Source organism: Thrips palmi, unplaced genomic scaffold, assembly GCF_012932325.1.
Source record: "Thrips palmi isolate BJ-2018 unplaced genomic scaffold, TpBJ-2018v1 HiC_scaffold_18, whole genome shotgun sequence".
In the NCBI taxonomy this organism is placed as follows: Eukaryota; Metazoa; Arthropoda; class Insecta; order Thysanoptera; family Thripidae; genus Thrips; species Thrips palmi.
In genome coordinates, this window is record NW_023144627.1 from 15,425,364 (window position 1) to 15,446,804 (window position 21,441).

Below are 21,441 nucleotides of genomic sequence, written 5' to 3' on the forward strand. Positions count from 1 at the left end.
GCCCCGCCCCGCCCCGCCCCGCCGGCTTGCCGCAAGGAAAAGAATGAGACCAGATATGGAAGGCCCTACGTGCCTGGGCCCTGGGACGTCTACCTGCAGCCCGCACTGCAGCGCCCCGACGCACCGCCCCACCGTCAGACATTTTTCCGCATTTTTCCCTTTCCCAGGCCGAAAAAAAGAAGAAAAATTTCCCCTTTGCAATTTTACCGCCCACCGTGAAACAGTAGCTGCAGCGTTGCCAGAATTCACACGCATCGCAAATGGAGTGACCGACGCGGAACCGCGCTAGCTGCAGTCTGATTATTCCGAGAGACGTTTTCGTCGCTCTGTCTCAGTGTGCTGGTGAGGCTGGCGCGGGAATGCTGAGGCACCCAGTGTAGTGTCCCGTGCCGGCCGGCCTCGCCACGGTCCCGCTGTCCACTTTACGTCCGGCAAAGGGTTTAGGGACGGTGGCCCAACACGGCGGGGCGGGGCGGGGTGGGGGCAAAGCCTGCAATTTATCGCAGCTCGTGTGGACTGGATACACGAGGGGAGGCAGGGGCTTGGAGGAGAAGGGATCTTGTCACGTTCCTCACATGAAAAAATAGCGCCCGTTTTGGGTGATTGGGGGCAAGGCAGGACGAGGCAAGGGCTGTCCCGTCCCTGGCCCGGCCGGCCTGCACGAGGGCGTGGACGAGGGCGAAGAATTAAAACAGAGTACAACAAAGTCCCCGGCGCCGAGCGTGGCGGCCGACGGATTAAATAAATTAGCATCAGACACTACCGCGTCAAGGCCCACCAAGTTTCCTCAACGGCAAAGTAGCAGGACAAAAAAAACACGTTTTCGTTAAATTTTGATCAGCGTTTCAAACTAGTTTATGCAAGCGGCTTTTCCCTGGAATAATTATTACTTTTAATAATAAGGAGTAGTAATAATAATGATGATAACCGGGAGGAGGGGGCACGAGAAGTTTCTCGGCGGTGGTCGGCTTCGGCAAACGACCCCGCCACAGCGACGACACACATTGGGGTTGCTTAGCCGCCGCAGCGCGCCACAGCGACACGCTGCGTACCGCCAGAGCGCCAGGCCAGGCAGCGCCACTACACTACAAGCCCAGCGTCTCCAATAACAGGCACTAGCTCCCATGTCGATACATGAGCCCCCCCCCCTCGGTGTTTGCCTCCGCGAGTCAACATTTACCCCGACACACCGTGGTGCCGCGTCAGGCTGCGTCTCGCAGCGGCCTGATTCCGAAAGTCGCTTTCGTCACTCTGTCTCTCTCGCACCCGTAGGCGTTCCCTGTAGGTGCGAGAGAGACAGAGCGACGAAGACGACTCTCGGAATCAGGCCGCTGCTGCGGGACGCTGTGCGTGCAGGTGCGAGAGAGACGGATGACGGCAATGCTCACCTTGAGGACGAGCACGGCGTTGCCGACGGCCGACGTGGACGCGGCGAAGCGCCCCTTCTTCTCGTTGCTGAAGAGCAGCAGGCGACCCTGCGCGTCGTCCAGCGGCGAGGCCTCGTGCGGCGGCGGTGGCGGCGGCGGGGGCGGCGCGTCCGGGATGTCCGGGCCGTCGGGGGCGTCGGGGGCGGGGGCGGCGGCGCGCATCGGGGGCGGCTCCAGCGCCCAGAACACCATGGGCCGGGGCACACCCACCGCGGCGCACTCCCAGGTCGCGTCGCGGCCCAGCGGCACGCTGATGTCGCGCGGACGCAGCGATAGCGACGGCAGCGCTGCGGACACATTCACGTTCACTCAGCCTACATTCACATTCATATTCTGACCTGCAGAGTCACTAACAGGACTCGAGCTGAACGTGTGACCCCACCAATGGATTCCTCTTGAGGAGAGCAATCCATTGGTAGGGTCACACGTCTGGTTCGAGTCCCTTTCAGTGACTTTAGAGCTCAAAACAGACACAAAACAGGCACATTCATATTCGGGTTGAGAGCAGCCGGTGGCCGTGGCGGCGTCTCGGAGGGCCCGGCCCTGGACGAGGCCCCGCACCTCTGAGTCAGCTAGGACGCCGTAATGGGTCCAGTGTCCACACGGCGACCACATAAGCCCGTTGTCTATCGTCGGCCGGGGCACAGCCAACCCAGCAAAAGCCACTTGCAGGTCGTTAAGATCGTTAAGGCGGTGCTGCGCATCTCGGTACGCAGTAAGAATGTTCACCCCAGGCCCTACACCACGAGGAAAACTGCATGATTTTACCCAAACTGACGAACAGTGTACTGCGGAGGTACTTACAGTGGATGACGACCCTGGCCGAGGCGGACACGGTGCCGACGGGGTTGTCGGCCTCGCAGATGTAGAGGCCGGCGTCGTCGGGCGTGGCGGAGTGCACCCGCAGCGTGCGGTCCTCCAGCACGGACACCCTGGCCAGGGGCATGCTGCCGCGCTCCCGTCGCCACATGACGTCGGGCAGTGGGTCGCCGCCCACGCGGCAGGCCAGCTCCAGGGCCGACCCCGCCAGCACCATGGTGTCCACGGGGCCCGCCACGATGTACGGCTTCACTGTAAAACGAAGAAGCAACAGTCATCACTCGTTGGGCGAGGCGCACAGTGGGCCAGAAGATCGGTGCAGGCGGCCAAAATTCCAGACGCGTTTTGAGCTCCAGAGTCGCTAAACAGGACTCGAACCGAACGTGTGACCCGAGGGGGTAACGACTGGTAAATTTCGTGTCAGCCGGATTAAGGATTACCTCGGATTACCCCGGATTACCCCCAAATTACCTCCGGATTACAACAAAAAAATTCCTGGATTACCGGATTACCTCAAAATTTCCCCGGATTACCGGATTACTCAAAAATTCGGGTTATCCGGATTACGGATTACCAATTTGCTGTCAGCCGGATTCCCGAAGTCGTTACCCCCTCGGTGTGACCCCACCAATGGATTGGTCTCCGAACGAGGAATCTATCGGTGGGGTCACACGCTCGGTTCGAGTCCCGTTCAGCGACTCTGGAGAACAAAACGCAGCGTAGGTTCGAGTCCCGGTTTCTTGTTCTTTTTTGCCTTCCGCGAGCCGACGCTCCCCTCCCACCCATTTCCATGATGCGTCAGGGAGAAATTGATGCTTTCCCACAGCTGCTGCTAGCAAACACCTCCAGCATGTTGACGGCACGGCATGCCGTCGGGCTGCCTGCCGTTCTCGTCGCACTGTCTCTCTCGCACTCACGGGGCACCCCGTGTAGGTGCGAGGGAGACAGAGCGACGAAAACGACTCTCGGAATCAGTCTGCTGCCGTCGGCTGCCGTCGGCCAAGAGAGCCAGCCTCTGCGCCCCACAAGTTAGCAGCAAGACATGGTCCTCCCGACCCTCAGGAGGCCAATTCCTCACAGCCCGCCCCCAACAACAAGCCAGCGGGCCAGCGGCACGCTACACTGCCAGAAAATGCGTCTGCATTTTAATCCACTCGCCAGTGGATCGATGGCTGTCTTCTTAGACTCGCCAAGGCCTGCAGACCTCCTCTGCCGCCGGATTGACCCATTTTCTCAGCCACACTCGCTGCACAAGGACCCACATCCCAGACCACTACACTGGACCAGCCTTCCCCAGCCCAGCCGAGACACACCAGCCAGAGCCAGCCAGCCCAACCAGAATGAACCTCTTCTTCTATTTTCCGGCCAACTACCCAGCCGGCCACCGACCACTAACACGTCTGGGACGCGCAGACACACACAGAGAGAGAGAGAGAGAGAGAGAGAGAGAGAGAGAGAGAGAGAGGAGAGAGAGAGAGAGAGAGAGAGAGAGAGCCGGAACAACACAACCGCTTTGACTGCTTCACCGGGCGCGCCTTGCACTGCCCAAGATAGTGTCATGTCGGCGAATGGGAACGAAGAATGCGAGTCGAATGCATGGCGACTCAACTCGGGGTCCCAGTGCACCAGCGAGTGCAGCGAGCGCAGTGGAGGCTTTTTAGAGTGCATCACGCTTTGCATATACGACGCTTGCGGGGCTTTATCTAAAATGGATCTGGGGAAATATGGAAAAAGAATAGACATGCATCGCGTCGCGCATTGCCGCGCGGGTTTCGTTTCCTGCTTTTATGTCTCGACATTGCAAAGAAAAGACTAGAAAAATCTAAAAAAAAACCGTTTGGCTCGAGCGACTCTGGAGCTCAAAACACGTCCGCTACTTCGTTGACTGCCTGCACCGGTGTTCGCTGACCCACTGTGTGATGCATCTAGAGACAATGCTTTCTGTCTTTTCGGCAGTGTCCTCCAGGTCGGGTTGCGCTTTATGAAAGGAGGCGAGGAGGTCCCTACACGGGCAGAGAAAGTGGCGCGCATGAAACGCGACGCGTCTGCAAATTAACCGACGGGGATCCCGAACGACCCGCGCGCTACACCGCGAGCTCGTTCCAGTTTTGACACGAGTTGAGTAACGCGCTCCCGAAGAACGGCCATCAAAAGAAGTTCGGCCATTTAAACGAACTCGGCGCGGTTGGGTGGGGCAGGGGGTCCCCACCCGAAAAGAATTAAACACACACAATCAAACGAGGAAGAAAAGCACATTCATTCAAAGCCGTCGAAAGTAATGTAATCGAAGGGCACAGCGGCATCGCATCGGCAGAAATGTGGCAATCTACGCGAATTCAGTCGTCGGCGCCCAAGGAATGAATAGATGAATGGTCCGCCGAAAAAAAAGGGCGGGGGGAAATAATAAATATGGCTGCGGTTTTTCTTATTTCCACCTTCTTCTTCTTTTTTTTATCGGCAGAGTGTGAAGAAGTGGCGGGGAGCGGCACGGCGCCGGAAGCTGGGGGCATTTAGAGGTGCGACGTGGCGCCGCGCTGCGATCGGATCGAATCATAATAAAAAGGGCAGAGCAATCAGCGGCTGGTTTCAATTCGTATTATTGGGAGAGAGGCAGAGAGGGAGAGAGAGAAAAGGGGAGAGAGAGGAAGGGAGAGAGAGACAGAGTGTCATCGGGCGGGCGGTGCCACGCTAACGCCTTGCCGCTGGACTGTCGCTAACGCACCGCGAGGATGATGTTGAGGGAGAGAGAGAGAGACAGAGAGAGAGAGGGGGGGGGGATTGGGGGGGTGATAATGGGTTCGTCGTCGTGGTGGGGGACGACATGAAGAGAATGTTCAATGGGTGATGTCCGGGCGCTGAGGATCTCCTCGTATCCTTTCATACCCAGGACCTCTCACCACCCCTTGTCATCCCGTTCCCCCAGCAGCCCACCCTCTCTCCCTCCCAGACGTCTACAGTGCCGTAACTGCTGCGACGACGCCGAGTTACCCCACTGTAGGCCAATCGGAGTGTTCTCATTAACATGCTCCGCACTGCGCTGCCGCAGTAACGCAGCGAATGACGTCCCGTTCCGACGCGGTCGTGGGTTCAACACCCGCTCAAGTACGAGTGTTTTCGGTTTTTATTTGTGTTCTGGCATCGCGTCTGCTGTTGGTGGCGCGACTAAGGTTGCACGCATTGTTGCAATTACTTACTCGGGCCCAGCAGCTGGTCTGCGTGCCGTGGCGTGGCACGCCAACCCTTCCTCACACCGTGGAGCACCAAGCGCCGCCAAGCCCTGCTGTGTCAACCGTGACGGAACAAAGGGAGTCCGTCTCTCTCGCTCGCACGGGCCGCGCCCAAGGGGTGCGAGAGAGACGGAGCGACTGGCTCGCTGAGCAGCGTAACTGCAGCCGGCAGGCCCGTCAGTTACGCCCGGCCCCGCACTGCCTCGGTGATGAGGCTGCAGGAAGTGTCCGGACACGGGCGGCTTCCGCCTGGCCGCCCTCTCTCTCGCACCCCAACGGACCGCCCCGCGAGTGCGAGAGAGACGGAGAGAACGGAGGCTCGGCATCAGCCTCCAGCCGGGGCCCGGGGCCCGGGGGGTGGCACATCAAAACAAAGCGAGATCTGAAGCAGCTGTCTGCCCGGCCAGTGTTCACCCAGCATAAAGAAGGAAAAGTCTAGTGCTTATCCAGCCCTCTTGATTCGTCTCGGCTTACATCGTGGCCGACAATACGAGTAGTCTCCCTCTCTCTCTCTTTTTTCTCGTTTTCGGTACGGGGCTCGGTGAGCAACGCGAGGGGTACGCTGAGCCGCCTCTGAGCCCCGGCAGAGGAGATTGTCTGCGACTTGTCTGCGACTACACTGGTGAGAAGTAACGAACTCACCATTAACGGTGAGGTGCGCCTCCTTGGACTCCCGGCTGCCCGCGATGTTGGTGGCGACACACTGGTAGATGCCACGGTCCGCGATGTGCACCGTCTCGATGGCCAGGTTGGATCCGTCCGCCAGCCGGAACCTGTGGCAAAGAAAACGGCATTGGTTACAACATTGCATCTAAGAGGTACCCAACTCAAGATACGTAATCATTGCACGTCTAGTGGGTAATCAGCAGGGTTGTTAAAGTTAATTTTTTTGGTTATCGAGTTATCGTTAAGTTAATTTCCGACCCCTGTTAACGATAACTAGTTAACGTTAACACCTTTCGGCCACGTTATCGAGTTATCGATAAGTTACTTTTAACGAAAATCGTTAAAAGTAACTAACTTTTTAAAAAAATTGGATGAGGGAATGAAGGAAAATAAAACACAACATTAAATGCTCAAAAGTATCTAATTGGACTAATATGTAGCATTACCGATCTTTAAATGATAAAATAAATACAATCAGGAATAGGGAGTTGAAAAGATCAAAATTAAAAATTCTACAAACTTATGCTGACTGACTAGCGCGTTAGTAAGTGACTAGCGACGACTTACTCCCAGTACTGACCTAACCTACCACTACCGTCGGGGCACGGCGAAGTGCCAGTGGCACAAAAACACGAAGGTCAGAACGTTTTTTCTGAAAAATTTTGCGGGCATTTCTACGTTTTGGGGAATTAGTTACTTTAGTTAATCGATAAGTTAACCGGAATCGTGTTAACGATAACTCGATAACGATAACTGGTCTGCAGGATGTTATCGAGTTAACGTTAACCGATAAATTAACTTATCGAAAATCGATTATCGTCGTTAATCGTTAAATTAACTTTAACAACCCTGGTAATCAGTGAAATAATCAACATCACTTTCAATCACTTTTGACCTTTTTTGCGAGGCCATTGCTCCCAAACTATCAGCGGTCAAAGCCTTCCCGAGGCGGGGCATAAAAGAGTAGAGTCTTCAGAATAGTAAGGTGTCGAGGTAGGCCTTTGACCGCATTTAAATTGGGTGCAGTGACCTCTCAAAGTCAGCAAAAACGGTGATTTTCTGAAATTCATTCACTTTTTGACCATTTTTGCGAGACTACTGCTCCCAAACTTTTAGCGGTCAAAGCCTTCCCGAGGCAGGGCATGAAAGAGTAGGGTCTTCAGAATAGTAAGGCGTCGAGAAAGGCCTATGACCGCAACTAAATTTGACGCAGTGGCTGCTCAAAGTCACCATATTGAATTTCCGACACTTTAACAGCTTTCCGAGCTCGGAACGTGTCTAGGGTTTTGACCACCTGCGCTGGTCTTCTGGCCCACTGTGTACTGTCAGCCCTGCAGCCTGCAGTCAGCCTGACAGGTACAGAAGCCGCGGCGCACAATACGCCATCTGCCTGTGGCGTCCGTTCGTCCGTCCGACGTGGCATGCTGGCTCATCATGTGGCGGGAAGGGCACGGTCAACACAATCGAGCACCCCGTTCGGGACAGTCCGGTTTCCATCGAGGAAAGCAAAAGTCCTTAACGCGTTTCTCCTTTCTCCCCGGACAGGCCGAGAAGCCTTCTCCTCTCCAAGGTAACGGCCCTGGAGAACGTCAACAGGGCCGCCACGCCGGTGGGTCTAGCCGTAGCGTAGCCGGCCCAGGGTAAGAACACTAAGCAAAGGCACTTCAGGGAGTAGCGAGGGGAACTTGGGGAACCAGAATGAGGCCGGCTGAGTAGAGGTTTCAGACCTCCAAACGAGGGGGGCGAGGCGAGACGGGACAGTGCCCTGTGGCAGCCCACTGGCAGGGCAAGGGCAGCGCTCCATCGGAGCCGAGGTGGTGCTGGCGGGGGACCGGCCTGGAGCTGACGTTACGAAGTCATGAGGCCACGAACTGGGTTACGGCTAACCGGGCGTTGTGTTTTGTGTTCCGCAAACACGCACTGTTTAGCAAAATTTTGAAAACTGCCGGACAACTTATTACAAAAAAAAAAAACAGAGATTGCAACATATCTTTAGAAAGTTCCTCAACCGCATTTGTTTCTATTTGCAATGGATTTCCAAAAAAAAAATAGTCCGACTCGCCAAACTAAATAATTGGCAGCACGCGAGAATGGACGCAAGCTGGAGCAAAACGCAGCGGAACGGCCGTCGGGATGGAAGTGGGGCGGCAAACAGGCGGAATCAGAGAGGGATACACTGGGAGGAAAAAATAGGGACCCGAGAGGATGAGGAGGAGGAAGTGGAGGGGAGGGGAGGGGAGGGGTAGCACTGGCGCTACAAGTCTCTCGGGGGACCAGTAAAATGACCGGTCGACCTAGCCCTTGGGTTAAGCGCGCAAACGGTGCTCACTTTTTTTTCTCTCTCCTTTTGCCTTGTTCGCCCTGCCCGGCCCTGCCCGGCCCTGCCTGGCAGTGCTCGCGTTTTATTCCACGTATAAAATGTAATCACGGCAGAGCCGAGCGCGCCGGGCGGGCCGGGCGAGCCAAGCCGGGGCGATGACAGCAGGGCCGCCTGGAGGTACCTCAGAGACTTTACAATTTAAGTCCGTGCCGCTTTCGCTTCGCAGACACTTCCGCTCAAATATGCCGCTGCCCCTCCGAAGCTGCCCCCTCCCCTCGCCCTTCTATCTCGACGAGCCCGAGTGCCAATTTTCGCAACATCAATAGCAAGACAAGTTTCCAATCAATTCCATCTCGCCGACAATAAGGGCTATCCTCTCTCTCTCCCTCACTCTCACGGCAGGGCATCAGGTGCTCGCAGGGGAGCGCGTAGCGGAGGGTAAACAGAGCCGCGCCGAGCCCCGCGCCGGGCCCCACCTGAACACCAACCGATACGATCCGGTTTGCCCCGAGATAACCCCGAGCTGCCATTGGCTGCCATCGGCCTGCCATCGGCCTGCCATTGGCCTGCCATCCCGCAACAATCACACAAGTCAATGTTCTGCCGGGGAGCGTCTACGAGTTTTCGCGTTTTAGTCGGGTGTGTGTGTGTGTGTGTGTGTGTGTGTGTGTGTGTGTGTGTGTGTGTGTGTGTGTGTGTGTGTCTGCGCGAGGGACGGCCCGACGTCCCCACGCTGCCATCATTTCCTCTTCACACGTGAAGTTTGGAGCGCCGCCTGACAGGTATACGACGCGATCGTACCTCTAATCCGTCCATTTCCCCCGCCCCCTCCCCACATCCTCCGGGCTGATCCTCGGGGCTTTCCGGGCGCTGCGCGGCGCCGAGTCCCCCCCCCCTTTCCCCCGATCCCGTTACTCATGATGAGAGCGGACAAGTCGTCCCGCGGGACGCTCCGCTTCCTTTTTAACCCTTCCGGAATCTGGAAGCGCTGCTGCACTGCAAGCGCGCCATTTCGAACGGCACTCGGCGGCGGCACACTGCGAGTCACACCTGCGGGAAGGGCAACAATCTAATCCTCTTTCGCACCTGGCGACCCCGGGCATTCGCCTAATTCCTGCAGAAACCCCCTCCCCTTTTATTTGCGGCCCTCTCTCCACTCCCCCAGTCCCTTTCCCCTTTCCCGCCCCACCGGTCCCTTCCGCCAGTGGAGCTCCCCTCGATACCCCATTTGCAATCGCCCTTTGCGTCTGGCCTTTGCCACTTGCCGCTACACTGCCGGGCCGCGCTCCGTCTCTCTCGCACTCACGGGGCGCCCCGTGCAGGCACCGCGAGAGAGACAGAGCGACGACTCTCGGAATCAGTCTGCTGCTGGCTCGGCCCTAGCCTCGCGAGGGGAGGCGAGGTGCAAAGTCGATTAGGTCGGGCCGCGCGATCCGACCGACATGCAGCACCTCGCCGACATTACCCCGACTGCAGAGCCGTTTCCGAGTCTCTGTCTCTCTCGCTCTCACGGGGCGCCCCGTGCCGGTGCGGGAGAGACAGAGCGACGAAAGCGACCCTCGGAAGCAGTCTGCTGGCGATTGTACAGTGACGTGCCTCGCGGGCGTCCAAGCGCGCCCCGCTCGAGGCTACTGCCAAGCCCCAGCCCCTGCACTGCGAAATATCCGCGACCCGCGAGACCGACCCCTTCCGCCAAACCGCACTGTTTCTATCCGATCCGAGTCGAGTCCGCGGTGCGCTTTGGGTCCGGGCACAGGTGCGACGATTACGCTGGGTCATACTTTACCCCAGTGATCGCCAGGCCCGAGTAAATCAGTCGGAACTAGTTTAATTCCTTCCACTTTGGCCGCGTGCCGGCCAGACCTTTTATTGAAACGATTATTTCCCGTCTGACGTTTATGGTCCACTTGAGTTACGGCGGGGCGAATCTGCGAGCTGCATGGGTCTCGTTTATACCCGACGACGCTACCTTCCTTTTCATAGTTCTTTGTTATCCGCGGCCCCGCCTCGCCGGAAATTTCGACCGTAATGGACTAAGTTCCGTTTATTGACCGATTCGCGCGGTATTGAACGGACCCGGCCCCTGAGACTCGCCTTCGTCTTGTTTCGTTTCGCGAAGGCGTTAGCACTGACCGTTTGCTGGAGTCCAGGTCCAGGGTCTCCCCGTCCTTGGTCCAGGTGATGGTGGGCTCCGGCTGCCCCTTGGGGGGCCCGCACTCCAGCAGCGCGTCGTCACCTTGGGCCACCCGCATGCTGCGGGGCTCCGTTGAGAACGTGTCTCGAAGCACTGGAAAACGAAAACACAAACAGTGAAGAACTGCCAAAAAAACAATAATGAATTTCACAGTGTCGGCAACAATTTTTAGTCACAATTCTTATGTCAGTTGAAATACCATTATTTTTGTTTTTCTCTGAAATTTTGTCAGACTTAAAATAAATTAGCGTGACTTCCTGCCGTTTCTGGGCAAAGTGTTACGCCGAATAGAGGTCACGGCCAAAAATAGCCGTGACTCAGAAGACGCGCCAATCTTTCAGCGCCGAGTCACACCGGTTTTTAGCATGACTCTTCCCACGAAACGCCTTGAAAACGTCAATCCGAATGGCAGATTCACGCCAGATAACGGCGTGATTCACCTCTTTTGCCATTCTTCCCCGTGACGTTCCTGTCTTGCCCCTTGTGTTATATGGCAATGTGTCGGACCATTCAATTTACAGAGAATTTATGCGCAATATCATTTTTTCTTGCGGTTTTTAAAAATATGTGCCAGACTCTTTTGCTTTAGTTTTTTCCCTGATTTCCCTAGGCGTTTTTTAATCTCCGTCACTTACTTCTAGCCCTCAACACGGTAAAAACGGGACCTGGTTTTCCCAGGAACTCCCTGGAAGTCACCTACGTCTCTACCATAGGCTTCCTGAGAAATCCAGGTACCGTTCTCACCGTGAACCTAACCTAACCAATTGGTTAGACTTACCGGCCACTTCGAGCGTGGCGTTCCTGCTGGTGGCGTTGCCGAAGGCGTTCCTCGCCACGCACCAGTACACGCCGGCGTCCGAGTCCTTGCGCTCCTTGCTGCGCTGCGTGGCGGACAGCAAGAAGAGCGAGCCGTCGGGCAGCAGCATGCGGTGGGCCGACGGCCCGTGCGTCTTGATCGGGGCGCCGTCCTTCCACCACTCCACGCTGCCGCCGTCCAGGCCCTCCACGCCGCACTTGAGCGTCACGGGGTCGTGCCGAGGCACCACCACCGACTGGGGGTGCTCCGAGATGCGCGGCGCCCGCGAGTAGCCCCCTGCAAGCAGAGCACCATCCGGTTAACACGGTTCACCTGGTTGTCGTGCCTCCCATACAATTTGTCTGTGGTCTACGCCGTTCACATGGTTGGAGTGTCTACACGACTATCATGTTTTGCAAAGTTTGCCCAGTTCACTGCGGAAATTTGCACGAAAGAGTCGTGAAAGAAAATAATAACTATTCCATCACAAATTACTGCCTAATGCTCATCAAGCATGCGCCTATTACTTTAAGAGGTTGATGGAGGCCTTTAGTCCACAGGAATGTAGCTCGAGGGAGGAGGGTCGCACCGCGCTGCGCGCGTACGGGCGTGACAACAACGCCATCAACTGGTTTCGTGACGTTCTTGTAAGGGAAAGTGGCCAAATCTTTCACGGTGTTGATGTGGTATCAGTGGCCTGATTTTCACACGAACGATATCCAAGATTGGCTAGACAGTACACACCCCTACAGGGGCTCCAATGACACATATCCATTCACTTTATCATTATCCCATCAAAATGGCGACAAAATGTCGGACTTCTGTATCGCCCTACTCGACGCCCCTACACACTTCGATAAGGCAAGGAGAGCTCTGCTGGCAAAGCCCTTCACAATAACGAAAAGTTTGGTTCTCTGTTGCAGTACGTGCTCAGTCTCTGATTCTACAACATAGCGATAGGCAGACTCGCCTGTGGAGTGCCTCGGCCGTTTCTTATTTCTTGAAGCAACGCTACCTTTGTGTCCTTCCGATCAGCCATGAAGAGAAAACACGGTGCGTAAAATTAGTTTGTGTAACAGAACCGCTGCGAGCATTTGTCATGCAATCTAACGCTAAGGCACGGGTGTTTGCAGTGTGTTGGATAGCAACCGTTGTGACAATTGTGGTTTGCGTCGCGGTGGCAACGGTTCTTCTACTGCAGACACCTGCAGCCAGTGTCAGAAAGTGAGTTGAACAGTAAAGGAAACAACATTCTTGAGAGTAAGAATAAAATGAAAATCTTTCCCTTAGGCATCCACCCACAGTGCAGGTTCAAGAAGGCGTTTTGCAGGGCCAGTGGTTACCCGTGTCCGGTGCGGAAGACGCAAAGCAGTTTGCTGCGTTTACAGGAGTCCCCTATGCGCACCCACCCGTAGGCCCATTGCGGTTCAAGGTAATTCAAACGCTGCAAAATATCTTAAGTTATTGAATTGCACCACACAACTGTTTTCTTGTGCAAAGGCTCCAAGGCCACCGCTGCAGTGGAATGGCACAAGAGACGCCACCGAGGAGAGCGCCGACTGTTGGCAGCAAAGCTCTGAGACCTTTGAGGCAGTCGGCTCCGAGGACTGCCTTTATCTGAACGTGTACAGCCCCGACCTCCCGGAACAGGTGCACAATCATGACAATGGTGACGTCACGATCTCTTGACAGCACAAGGACGCTGAACTGATAGCGTTGTGTTTTGCAGACCCAAAAGTTGCTGCCTGTTTATTTTTTCATCCATGGTGGAACTTTCCTATTTGGAACGTCAAATTATTCTTGGTTCGGGCCCGAGTTTCTAATGATGCAAAATATTGTGGTCGTTACAATAAAATACCGACTTAATGTTTTCGGTAAGTGCGACTAGGGCAAAAATGTCAACTCAACCTGTTTTCGGACACCTAATTTTCCTCGCTTGTTCTCCTGAAGGATTTCTGAATTTAGACAATGAAATCGTGCCCGGAAATGCGGGTATTAAGGATCAAATAGCTGCATTAAAATGGGTATCGGAAAACATAGCCAAGTTTGGAGGTGACCCAAACGAAATAACCGTAGGGGGTCAGTCAGCCGGAGCAGTGTCTGCGCATTGGCTGGCCCTTCTCCCCGAATCAAGAGGTAGGCCCTCGACTCTGTTACAGCATGGCCTGCAGACTCAGTATACAACATGAGATTTTTTTCAGATTTATTTAAACGCGTCCTACTGGAAAGTGGATCTGCACTTCATAGTTTTGGCTATAACGAAGACAACTTTGCCGTGGCAGATGATTTGGGACGAGCACTAGCAAACAAAACAATAACTATCGCTGAGCTTGCCCAGCTTGTCATGTCGCTGCCACCCAAAGATTTAATGGCAGCTAGCATGCCAATGGCGATTCAGAGATCAAACGTGAGTGAACCGTAAAGCTTACATTTATGAGGCGAGTAAGAAACAAATCAGTGATTGTGAAAAATGTTACTTTTAAAATTGCGACAGACACTAGCCACGCAAATTCCATATGCCCCATCAATAGAGCGGAGAGTTCCAGTAGTTGGGGGAGAAAAGCCACTGATAACTAACTCGCCCGAGACGTTGATAATTGATCCTACTGTCCCTCAAAAGCCAATGTTTGTGGGAATGAATAACAGGGAATGGCTTGCAGGATATTATGCCTACGGTAAGCATCCAGTCAACTTTTACTGGCTGTTTAATGCCAAATTTGCTTAAAAACTGTTTTCTGTGCAGGATACGGTGGGGATGTCAATTTCATGAATTACAGAATCAGGACTTTAATAAACCTACTGCCAAAAAATATCATACCTTACATCGACACAATAGAGTACCTTAAATTGACAGACGTCGCGCCTACTTTTCAGTGGTCAGACGTAACTGATGCTGTAGACCATAATTACTTTCGAAGTATGGACATGAACTGCAATTTGACGTGCATATTTAAAAAGGTAAAACATAATGTACGTACGTGTTTCTTTTTCTCTTTTATTTAATAAAAAACATAATTTTATAATTTTTTCAGTACTTAGACGACATTGTGATTGGAGTTGACACCAACCGATTAGTGGACCTGCGATCAAGCAGTAAATTATCAACAACATATGTTTATCGTTTTAGCTTGCGAAGCGACTATAGCATATCGGCTCTTGTAGATCCTGATCAATCAGCCGGAGGTGCGTATTCAAATGCACAAAAGTTCGTTAAAAATCAAGTTAACGTAATCGTTACTTTTGCAGGCGCAGTGCACAGCGATGAGCTTGGTTATATTTGGAGAATGAGCGGGTTGCGTCAAAAGCTTAACGGAGATGACCTTGCGTCTCGCACGTTGCAGCGTATGACAAATATGTGGGGTTCCTATATTAGAACTGGGTAAGTCATAACAGTCAAATAAAAGGCTGCCTTGAAAGATCGGCACACAAAATACTCTAAATTACAGGATACCGTCACCCGACAACAAATTCACGTGGCAGCCAACTGAAAATCGGGTAACTGGCATAAGGTTCTTAGAAATTCAAGAGGAACTAGAAGAAAAAGATGAAGACATTGGAGGCCCTAACATGCCGTTCTGGTTTAATCTGTACCAACAATACCGAAAAAAATGATTTTTAAAGAAATAAAATTCTTAAAAAAAAATAACAGTGTGTTGAATCTTCATCTTTCCTATCAAAAATGCCTCATGAATGACGCGTCCTTTTCAAGGGGACAGTCATGCTGCTAACGTGCTTCATCATGTGCGTCGATAAACACAGGCACCTCTCAAGGTGCAGGATAACACGCGACTTGGCACGATCAGTGCGGTGGCGTGCTTACTACATAATAGGCGGCAAACTGCAGTATCCGCAGTCTGAGTAGAACTATACATCGAGTGCGACGCCTTCTTTGGAGGCAAAATGGCGATGTCTACAAAGAAAAGTAAATAACAGTTAAAATAATGGAACATTTCTAGTTTTGTGGTAAAAATAATCCCTTCACGTTGCGTTTTTTACTTTGGTTTCAGAAGTGATTGTCATTGGTGCCATTATCTTAGTTGTACTGGTGGCTGTATTGTGCGCAGTGTTTTTGACCCAAAGCGCAGATACGGGGTACAGTATTTTCTTTTGCCACCTGCTTCATGTCTTTGTAGGAAAAGAGTGATTAATTATGCTGTTTGTTTTCGGTTCAGATCCTTAAAAGAGGTAGTTGCGACCACTAAACAAGGAAAGCTGGCGGGAGAATGGGTAGACGCAGGTGACCCAGCACACTTCAGATACGCAGCATTTCGGGGCATTCCCTACGCTCAGCCGCCACTGGGTAAACTTCGGTTTAAGGTACGCAAAAAATATCCCTCGTCAACAACTCTTCCAATAGACGGGAGCTTGCACTCTTTAGTCCTCACTCGGTTTCTTTGTAATAAGAGCATCCAGGTTATTGTACCAATAACAGCCTAAAAATATTTTTAGGGGCCAAAACCGTTGCCACCATGGGAAGGAATCCGACCTGCAACCACTGAGGGCAACACTTGTATTCAAGACGGCTTTGTAGGTTCTGAAGATTGCTTGTACATGAACGTGTACACACCACAAATGCCATCGGCCGAGGTAAGCAATCTACATTTAAGGCCTTATTCCTGATGATGCGAAGTTTTTAATTATTCATTTCTTAGAACAATCCCAAACTGCCCGTGTATGTATTCATCCATGGAGGTGCTTTTCAACACGGGAACAGTAACGCCGATGGTTATGGGCCCGACTTTCTTATAACGCAAGACATTGTTGTTGTAACTATGAATTATAGGACAGCAATAATGGGTAAGATGCCTTTTTTTAACTGTCCGATCAAATAAGTTTTATCTAAAATACAATAAAAAAATTAATTCTTTTGTAAAATTTTAGCTAGTTTGTCGCTGGACACGGATGAATTGCCAGGAAACGCAGGTTTGAAAGACCAGCTACATGTCCTCCGTTGGGTGAAAGAAAACATAGAAAACTTTGGGGGGGATCCCTCAAAAATTACGCTTGGAGGACATTCTTCTGGATCCGTGAGCGCCTGCTGGCTGGCAATTGTGCCGCAAACTAAAGGTGAGATTCACTTAATTCTCGAAAAATTGAGCACATATTCACGAGTTTTTAATCTCACTTCATAATTCTAGATTTGATTCGAGCTGCTATTATTCAAAGTGGCACAGCTGTCTCTGGTTGGTCTAGCACAAACAAACATATTGAGTTTGCCAAAGCGATTTATAAGCACCTTACAGGCACAACAACCGATGATAAATCAGCAATGACAAGCGTTTTTAAATCTGCTAACTATTTGGATCTTTACTACGCCGCTGAAAATGCAACATTATTAATCCAAGAGACGAAGGGCCTTGGGGTAAGTTAACAGGTGGTGGCATGTCATGGGGAGTACGATTAAGCTATTTTTCTTCAGCATATGTAATTATTTCGATTCGGAAAGTTATCTCTACTTAGAACTAAAACGACTTTGTTCTTATTTTTTACGCAGACGGACATAAGCTTTTTTTATGCTCCTTACATTGAACAACGAGAACAAGGTGAAGAAGAGAAACTTATTACAAAAGATGCAGAGAGTTACATCATTGACAAAGACGCTAACAACATTCCCATGATCATCGGCGAAACAAAACAGGAATGGACAAGGTTTTTCTCTTTGTTAGGTAAAAAAGACTCCTTTAATTCTGACATTTTTACATTCTAATTATTGTTTTTTAATTTTATCAAGTGTATGATTGTTTCCAGGAATGTTTGAGAACGAAACACAACTGAATGAGCATATCCAAAATTTAATAACTTACGTGCCGCCCTCAATTAGGCCTGGGAGCGATACCCAAGAGTTGCTTCGGATAAAAGAACACGTTCCTACGGTTAATGTTGACGACTTTGTCAAGAAACTTAGAGAATTCTACTTTAAAAATGACAATGACAAAGAATGCTGCACAAACTGCAAAATGTCTAAGGTAAAAGAAAGCTTTTAGTTTTTCTTCCTTGTCATTAGCAAAATAGTTTTTTCTTGTTAGTTTAGAAAGCAAATATTACAAGCTCAAAAGATTTCATGAAGTTTGAAATCAATCACCAGTTTACCTTTTTCTTTGTGTTTCAGTATTTGCATCAGGCCTATATCATGGCAGATACAAGCCACTTCATTCGTTTGAGATCAAAGTACATACAAGAGCCAACCTTTGCATTTCTGTTCAATTTAAAATCAGATTACAACAACGATATCACATACCTGCCTCATTATCTACAGTCTGGTACGTTTAAAACCGATAGTTTGGAAATTTCAGTAGTACATTATTTATGAGCTTAAACTTTCCTTCAGACGTCGTCCATGGAGATGAAATGGGTTACATATGGAAGAAAGAAAAGTATACGTACGATTACGGAAACAACACAGCAGCTGTTGCTTCGCGGCGCCTCGTCCGCATGATAACGAACTTCGTCAAAGAAGGGTGAGGACTTGCATCGGCCTGTAACTCGTTTCTCTAACTAAGAAGAAATTTTAATTATTTTTTTTTGTAATTTTTACAGGAACCCAACGCCGAAGATTGACGACGAGATCACAGTCAAGTGGCAGCCCGTGACTCACGGAGGAGAGGAGACCTATCTCGAGATAACTGAAAACCTAGAACAACGGAAAGGCAGCGCGGCAGACGCTGAAATCTGGTCAGAAATTTTCTCATCGTACCGAGCAAATAAAAGCCCATGACCCTGCACTGCCCACTATTTTGTAAATACATTTTTAAATAAAATTTTAAACGCATTTTTGTCTGTTTTTGCGATCCCAAATTCCAAAGATTTTTTGTCAGTCATTCTCTGAACTTGTTCAGATGACACTCTAGAAGAGTTTCGTACTTGGCGCCGTGCGTCGACAATCGTCTTTGATGGCACAAAGCGAGATAAGATTTGACTCAAGGCATAATCAGAGGTGCTTCTGAAAGAACTGTCAGTCTGTGGAGCAGCATTCAGCTTGCCAAGTGCAGTGGGCACAGCGGCAAAGCTGTTTTCAATTCAAGGAAAATGGCGGCGTTTTTTAAATCACGGAAAGGTATTTCGTTCATAAGACTTAAAGCATGCAAATTGAATGAAGTATTTCAACTTTTTATTAACCTTTCTTTGCAGCAATCTTCCTAGGAGTAGCCATTGTTTTTGTTGTCATTATCGCAGTGTTCTTTACGTTGTATTCCAAAAAGGATGACGATAAGGGGTACGATTCATTGATGAGAACTCTACTTTTACCACTTTGGTTTCTTTGAAATGTGTAACATGACTTATTGACTGCAGGCCCACAGATGAGTATGTAGTGTCTACAACGTACGGAAAATTGAGAGGTACTTGGATCGACAGACTACCAGGAAAAAAATTGAAGTATGTTGCTTTTAAGGGTGTACCTTACGCACAGCCACCGGTTAAAGACCTTCGATTTAAGGCATGATATTCTCACAGCGTTAGTCGTATTAAATTATTGGTGGACACAAAATTTACAACCGTATCCTTTTATTAGGGCCCAAAACCAATGACCCCGTGGACAGGAATACGAGATGCTTTGGTAGAAGGAAATTCATGCACGCAGGCAGGAACTATTGGCTCAGAGGATTGTTTGTACTTGAATGTGTATACTCCTCGACTTCCGTCAGCGAAGGTGTGATACTGTTTTTTTTAATTGTTTACAATAAAACTGAAGTTTGTCTAAAAAACTCGAATATTTCAGGAGAATCCCAAATTTGCTGTTTACGTTTTTATCCACGGGGGAGTATTTCAGTACGGCAATTCAAATTCGAACGAATTTGGCCCGGATTTCATTGTTTCCCAGGATGTGGTTGTCGTTACAATGAACTACAGAATTGGCATTCTAGGTAAGCCTTTTCTTCAATAAACAAAAGTTGAAGAATGTCGTCTTGAAATAATATCGTATTTGTTTTGTTAGCTAGTTTAAGTCTCGACACGGATGATGTACCCGGCAACGCTGGGTTAAAAGACCAATTGCAAGTTCTTCGTTGGGTGCATGACAATATTGCGAACTTCGGTGGCGATCCTTCCAAAGTTACCCTGGGTGGCCAGTCTTCTGGATCAGTTAGCGCCAGCTGGCTGACGCTTTTGCCCCAAACAAAGTGTGAGTAAAATCAAAATTTATAAGTTTCTCGTATGAAACGTATATGAAGTGAATTTTTGTGCTTTCAGCCCTTATCCGTTCCGCTATTACCCAAAGTGGGACCGCTGTTGCTAGCTGGGGACTTAACTACAAACGCGAAGAGTTCGCCGACGCGGTATACACCCACCTGACAGGAAAAAATAGCGGTACCGTTGCGGAAAAAACTTTCGCCTTCAAAGAAGCTTCTTATTTAGAATTGTACTATGCCGCGGAAAATGCAACAATTTTGCTTCAAACAACCAAGGGAGTTGGGGTAAGCGCTGGCTATTAAAGCAAAAGAAAGTTATTAGTAAATTGATATTTGAGATGTGGTGGTAGAGCAACGGTAGTTGTAAACACACCTGCAAGGTATGCGTTTCTTGTTTGTAGACGGACATTTCCTTTTTTTACTTGCCTAGCCTTGAAAAAAGGCAGCAAGGTGAAGAAGAGTTGCTCATTCGTAACGACCCAGAGAGTTATTTTATCAGTAAAGAAGCCAATGATATCCCACTTATTCTTGGGGAGACGCAAGAGGAATGGACTATCTTTTACGCCATGCAACGTACGTATTTTAAAATAAGTAAACATGTATTTCGTGCTGTGTACATTATTGCCATCGTATCAATTTCCAGCAATGTTTGATAACGAAGCACTTCTACAATCGACTATCAAGGACCTCATAACGTATGTTCCAAGGTCAATTATACCTGGAGAAGATACACAAAAGCTTCTTGCAATTGAAGACTTCGTTTCAAAGATATCTGTCACAAAGTTAGTCGACGACATACGAGATCAGTTTTTCTTAAGCCCCTCACTGCCAGCGGATTGCAACACAAATTGCAGAATGTCAAAGGTACGGATTTTACTTATCAAGCACAGCAACACCAACGTCATTGTGCTCAAACAGTCCTATTTAATGTTCCAGTTCATGAATCAAGTGTACATTATGGTTGACTCATCTCACATGCTCCGCCTGAGGTCAAAGTATCTTTCAAGCCCTACGTACGCGTACATATTTAATTTGTTATCAGACTACAACCACAATAGGGAAAATCTCCCCGACTATTTAAAGAACGGTAAGATTATTAAGAACCCGATGAAAATAGGTTACAGTTTGTGAAGAAACATTGCATGAAAGGCAAGCTTTGTGGTCACGTTCCAGATGTTGTCCATGGATCCGACTTGAATTACACGTGGCGAAGTGCACGAAACCCCCAAGATTTTTACGGAAACAGCACAGCCTCCAGGGCGGTCCGACGACAAGTCACCATGTTGACAAACTTCATAAAATATGGGTAGGTATAACTGTCCAAGTTGGACCCTGCGAATAGCTTGAATGTTTCGAACGGAATTTCGAGTGAAACTGCTGTGTTTACCAGGGACCCGACTCCTATGCCAACTGACGTCATTAATATCCAATGGCAACCCGTGAAGTCCGGCGGTCAAGAGACATACCTCGAAATCACCGATACCCTCACGCAGCGGAGCGGCAGCATGGCCGGTCCGGACGGTGACTTCTGGGCAAGACAGTTCGAAACGACGTGTCGGGCAGGCAAGAGTCCCTAACCAATTTCTATTTCACGGAACTTCAGCTGAAACAAACTTGAACGGAACTCCAACTGCAATATACCCCTCTTCAATTTTTCCTAAAAGTGCATGAGAGAAAGATAAGATCACCTGGCCGCTCGAGAGTCATTCGGAGAGATTAGGTTATCGATGATGTCGACAGAGGTGTTAGTGGCTGTGTGAACGCAGGCACACGCCACGAGCACATACTACATCACGTTGTAAAACCTGAACTCCCAGCTGTAGAGGCATGGAAGAGCGATGCACTCCACGTTGCACGCGCTTCGAT

General features: G+C 50.2%; 4 protein-coding genes across 4 annotated transcripts; 3 read left to right on the forward strand and 1 right to left on the reverse strand.

The window, feature by feature from the left end:
• Positions 1-1,640: 1,640 nt before the first annotated feature.
• Positions 1,641-12,233, reverse strand: LOC117644740 (protein sax-3-like; the record flags this gene model as incomplete). The annotated part of the gene is made up of 5 exons (XM_034384354.1): positions 11,432-12,233; positions 10,593-10,746; positions 6,116-6,246; positions 2,232-2,498; positions 1,641-1,714 (listed from the first exon to the last, which is right to left on the reverse strand). Coding segments are annotated over exons 1-5 (774 nt in total), but the record flags the coding sequence as incomplete, so codon positions are not given.
• A 100-nt stretch (positions 12,234-12,333) lies between these two features.
• Positions 12,334-15,098, forward strand: LOC117645442 (esterase E4-like). The gene is made up of 12 exons (XM_034385645.1): positions 12,334-12,502; positions 12,583-12,673; positions 12,740-12,881; positions 12,950-13,099; positions 13,179-13,323; positions 13,400-13,585; positions 13,651-13,856; positions 13,944-14,124; positions 14,193-14,407; positions 14,482-14,632; positions 14,696-14,828; positions 14,896-15,098. Exons 1-12 carry the CDS (start codon positions 12,487-12,489, stop codon positions 15,059-15,061), a joined length of 1,782 nt encoding a protein of 593 aa, XP_034241536.1. The 5' UTR covers positions 12,334-12,486; the 3' UTR covers positions 15,062-15,098.
• Positions 15,099-15,229: 131 nt separating this feature from the next.
• LOC117645441 (juvenile hormone esterase-like) lies at positions 15,230-18,218 on the forward strand. The gene is made up of 12 exons (XM_034385644.1): positions 15,230-15,371; positions 15,457-15,541; positions 15,622-15,766; positions 15,899-16,036; positions 16,102-16,246; positions 16,331-16,516; positions 16,588-16,811; positions 16,944-17,115; positions 17,198-17,415; positions 17,559-17,709; positions 17,778-17,907; positions 17,987-18,218. The coding sequence occupies exons 1-12, from the start codon at positions 15,350-15,352 to the stop codon at positions 18,162-18,164; spliced, it is 1,794 nt and encodes a 597-aa protein (XP_034241535.1). The 5' UTR covers positions 15,230-15,349; the 3' UTR covers positions 18,165-18,218.
• A 128-nt stretch (positions 18,219-18,346) lies between these two features.
• LOC117645440 (para-nitrobenzyl esterase-like) lies at positions 18,347-21,241 on the forward strand. Its single transcript, XM_034385643.1, has 12 exons — positions 18,347-18,503; positions 18,578-18,662; positions 18,740-18,884; positions 18,960-19,097; positions 19,167-19,311; positions 19,383-19,568; positions 19,637-19,860; positions 19,977-20,148; positions 20,219-20,439; positions 20,512-20,662; positions 20,749-20,881; positions 20,966-21,241. The coding sequence occupies exons 1-12, from the start codon at positions 18,476-18,478 to the stop codon at positions 21,150-21,152; spliced, it is 1,815 nt and encodes a 604-aa protein (XP_034241534.1). The 5' UTR covers positions 18,347-18,475; the 3' UTR covers positions 21,153-21,241.
• Positions 21,242-21,441: the final 200 nt, after the last annotated feature.

What these genes read in the sequence shown, in the direction of transcription:
- LOC117645440 (XM_034385643.1), top strand. Translation starts at nt 18,476, where the DNA reads ATGGCGGCGTTTTTTAAATCACGGAAAG. An exon ending in TTAAAGACCTTCGATTTAAG is followed by an intron (nt 18,885 to 18,959) that starts GCATGATATTCT and finishes TCCTTTTATTAG; the next exon opens with GGCCCAAAACCAATGACCCC. An exon ending in AAACAACCAAGGGAGTTGGG is followed by an intron (nt 19,861 to 19,976) that starts GTAAGCGCTGGC and finishes TCTTGTTTGTAG; the next exon opens with ACGGACATTTCCTTTTTTTA.
- LOC117645442 (XM_034385645.1), top strand. An exon ending in ATACCGACTTAATGTTTTCG is followed by an intron (nt 13,324 to 13,399) that starts GTAAGTGCGACT and finishes GTTCTCCTGAAG; the next exon opens with GATTTCTGAATTTAGACAAT. An exon ending in CCTTCTCCCCGAATCAAGAG is followed by an intron (nt 13,586 to 13,650) that starts GTAGGCCCTCGA and finishes GATTTTTTTCAG; the next exon opens with ATTTATTTAAACGCGTCCTA.
- LOC117645441 (XM_034385644.1), top strand. Translation starts at nt 15,350, where the DNA reads ATGGCGATGTCTACAAAGAAAA. An exon ending in TGGGTAAACTTCGGTTTAAG is followed by an intron (nt 15,767 to 15,898) that starts GTACGCAAAAAA and finishes AAATATTTTTAG; the next exon opens with GGGCCAAAACCGTTGCCACC. An exon ending in ACGAACTTCGTCAAAGAAGG is followed by an intron (nt 17,908 to 17,986) that starts GTGAGGACTTGC and finishes TAATTTTTACAG; the next exon opens with GAACCCAACGCCGAAGATTG.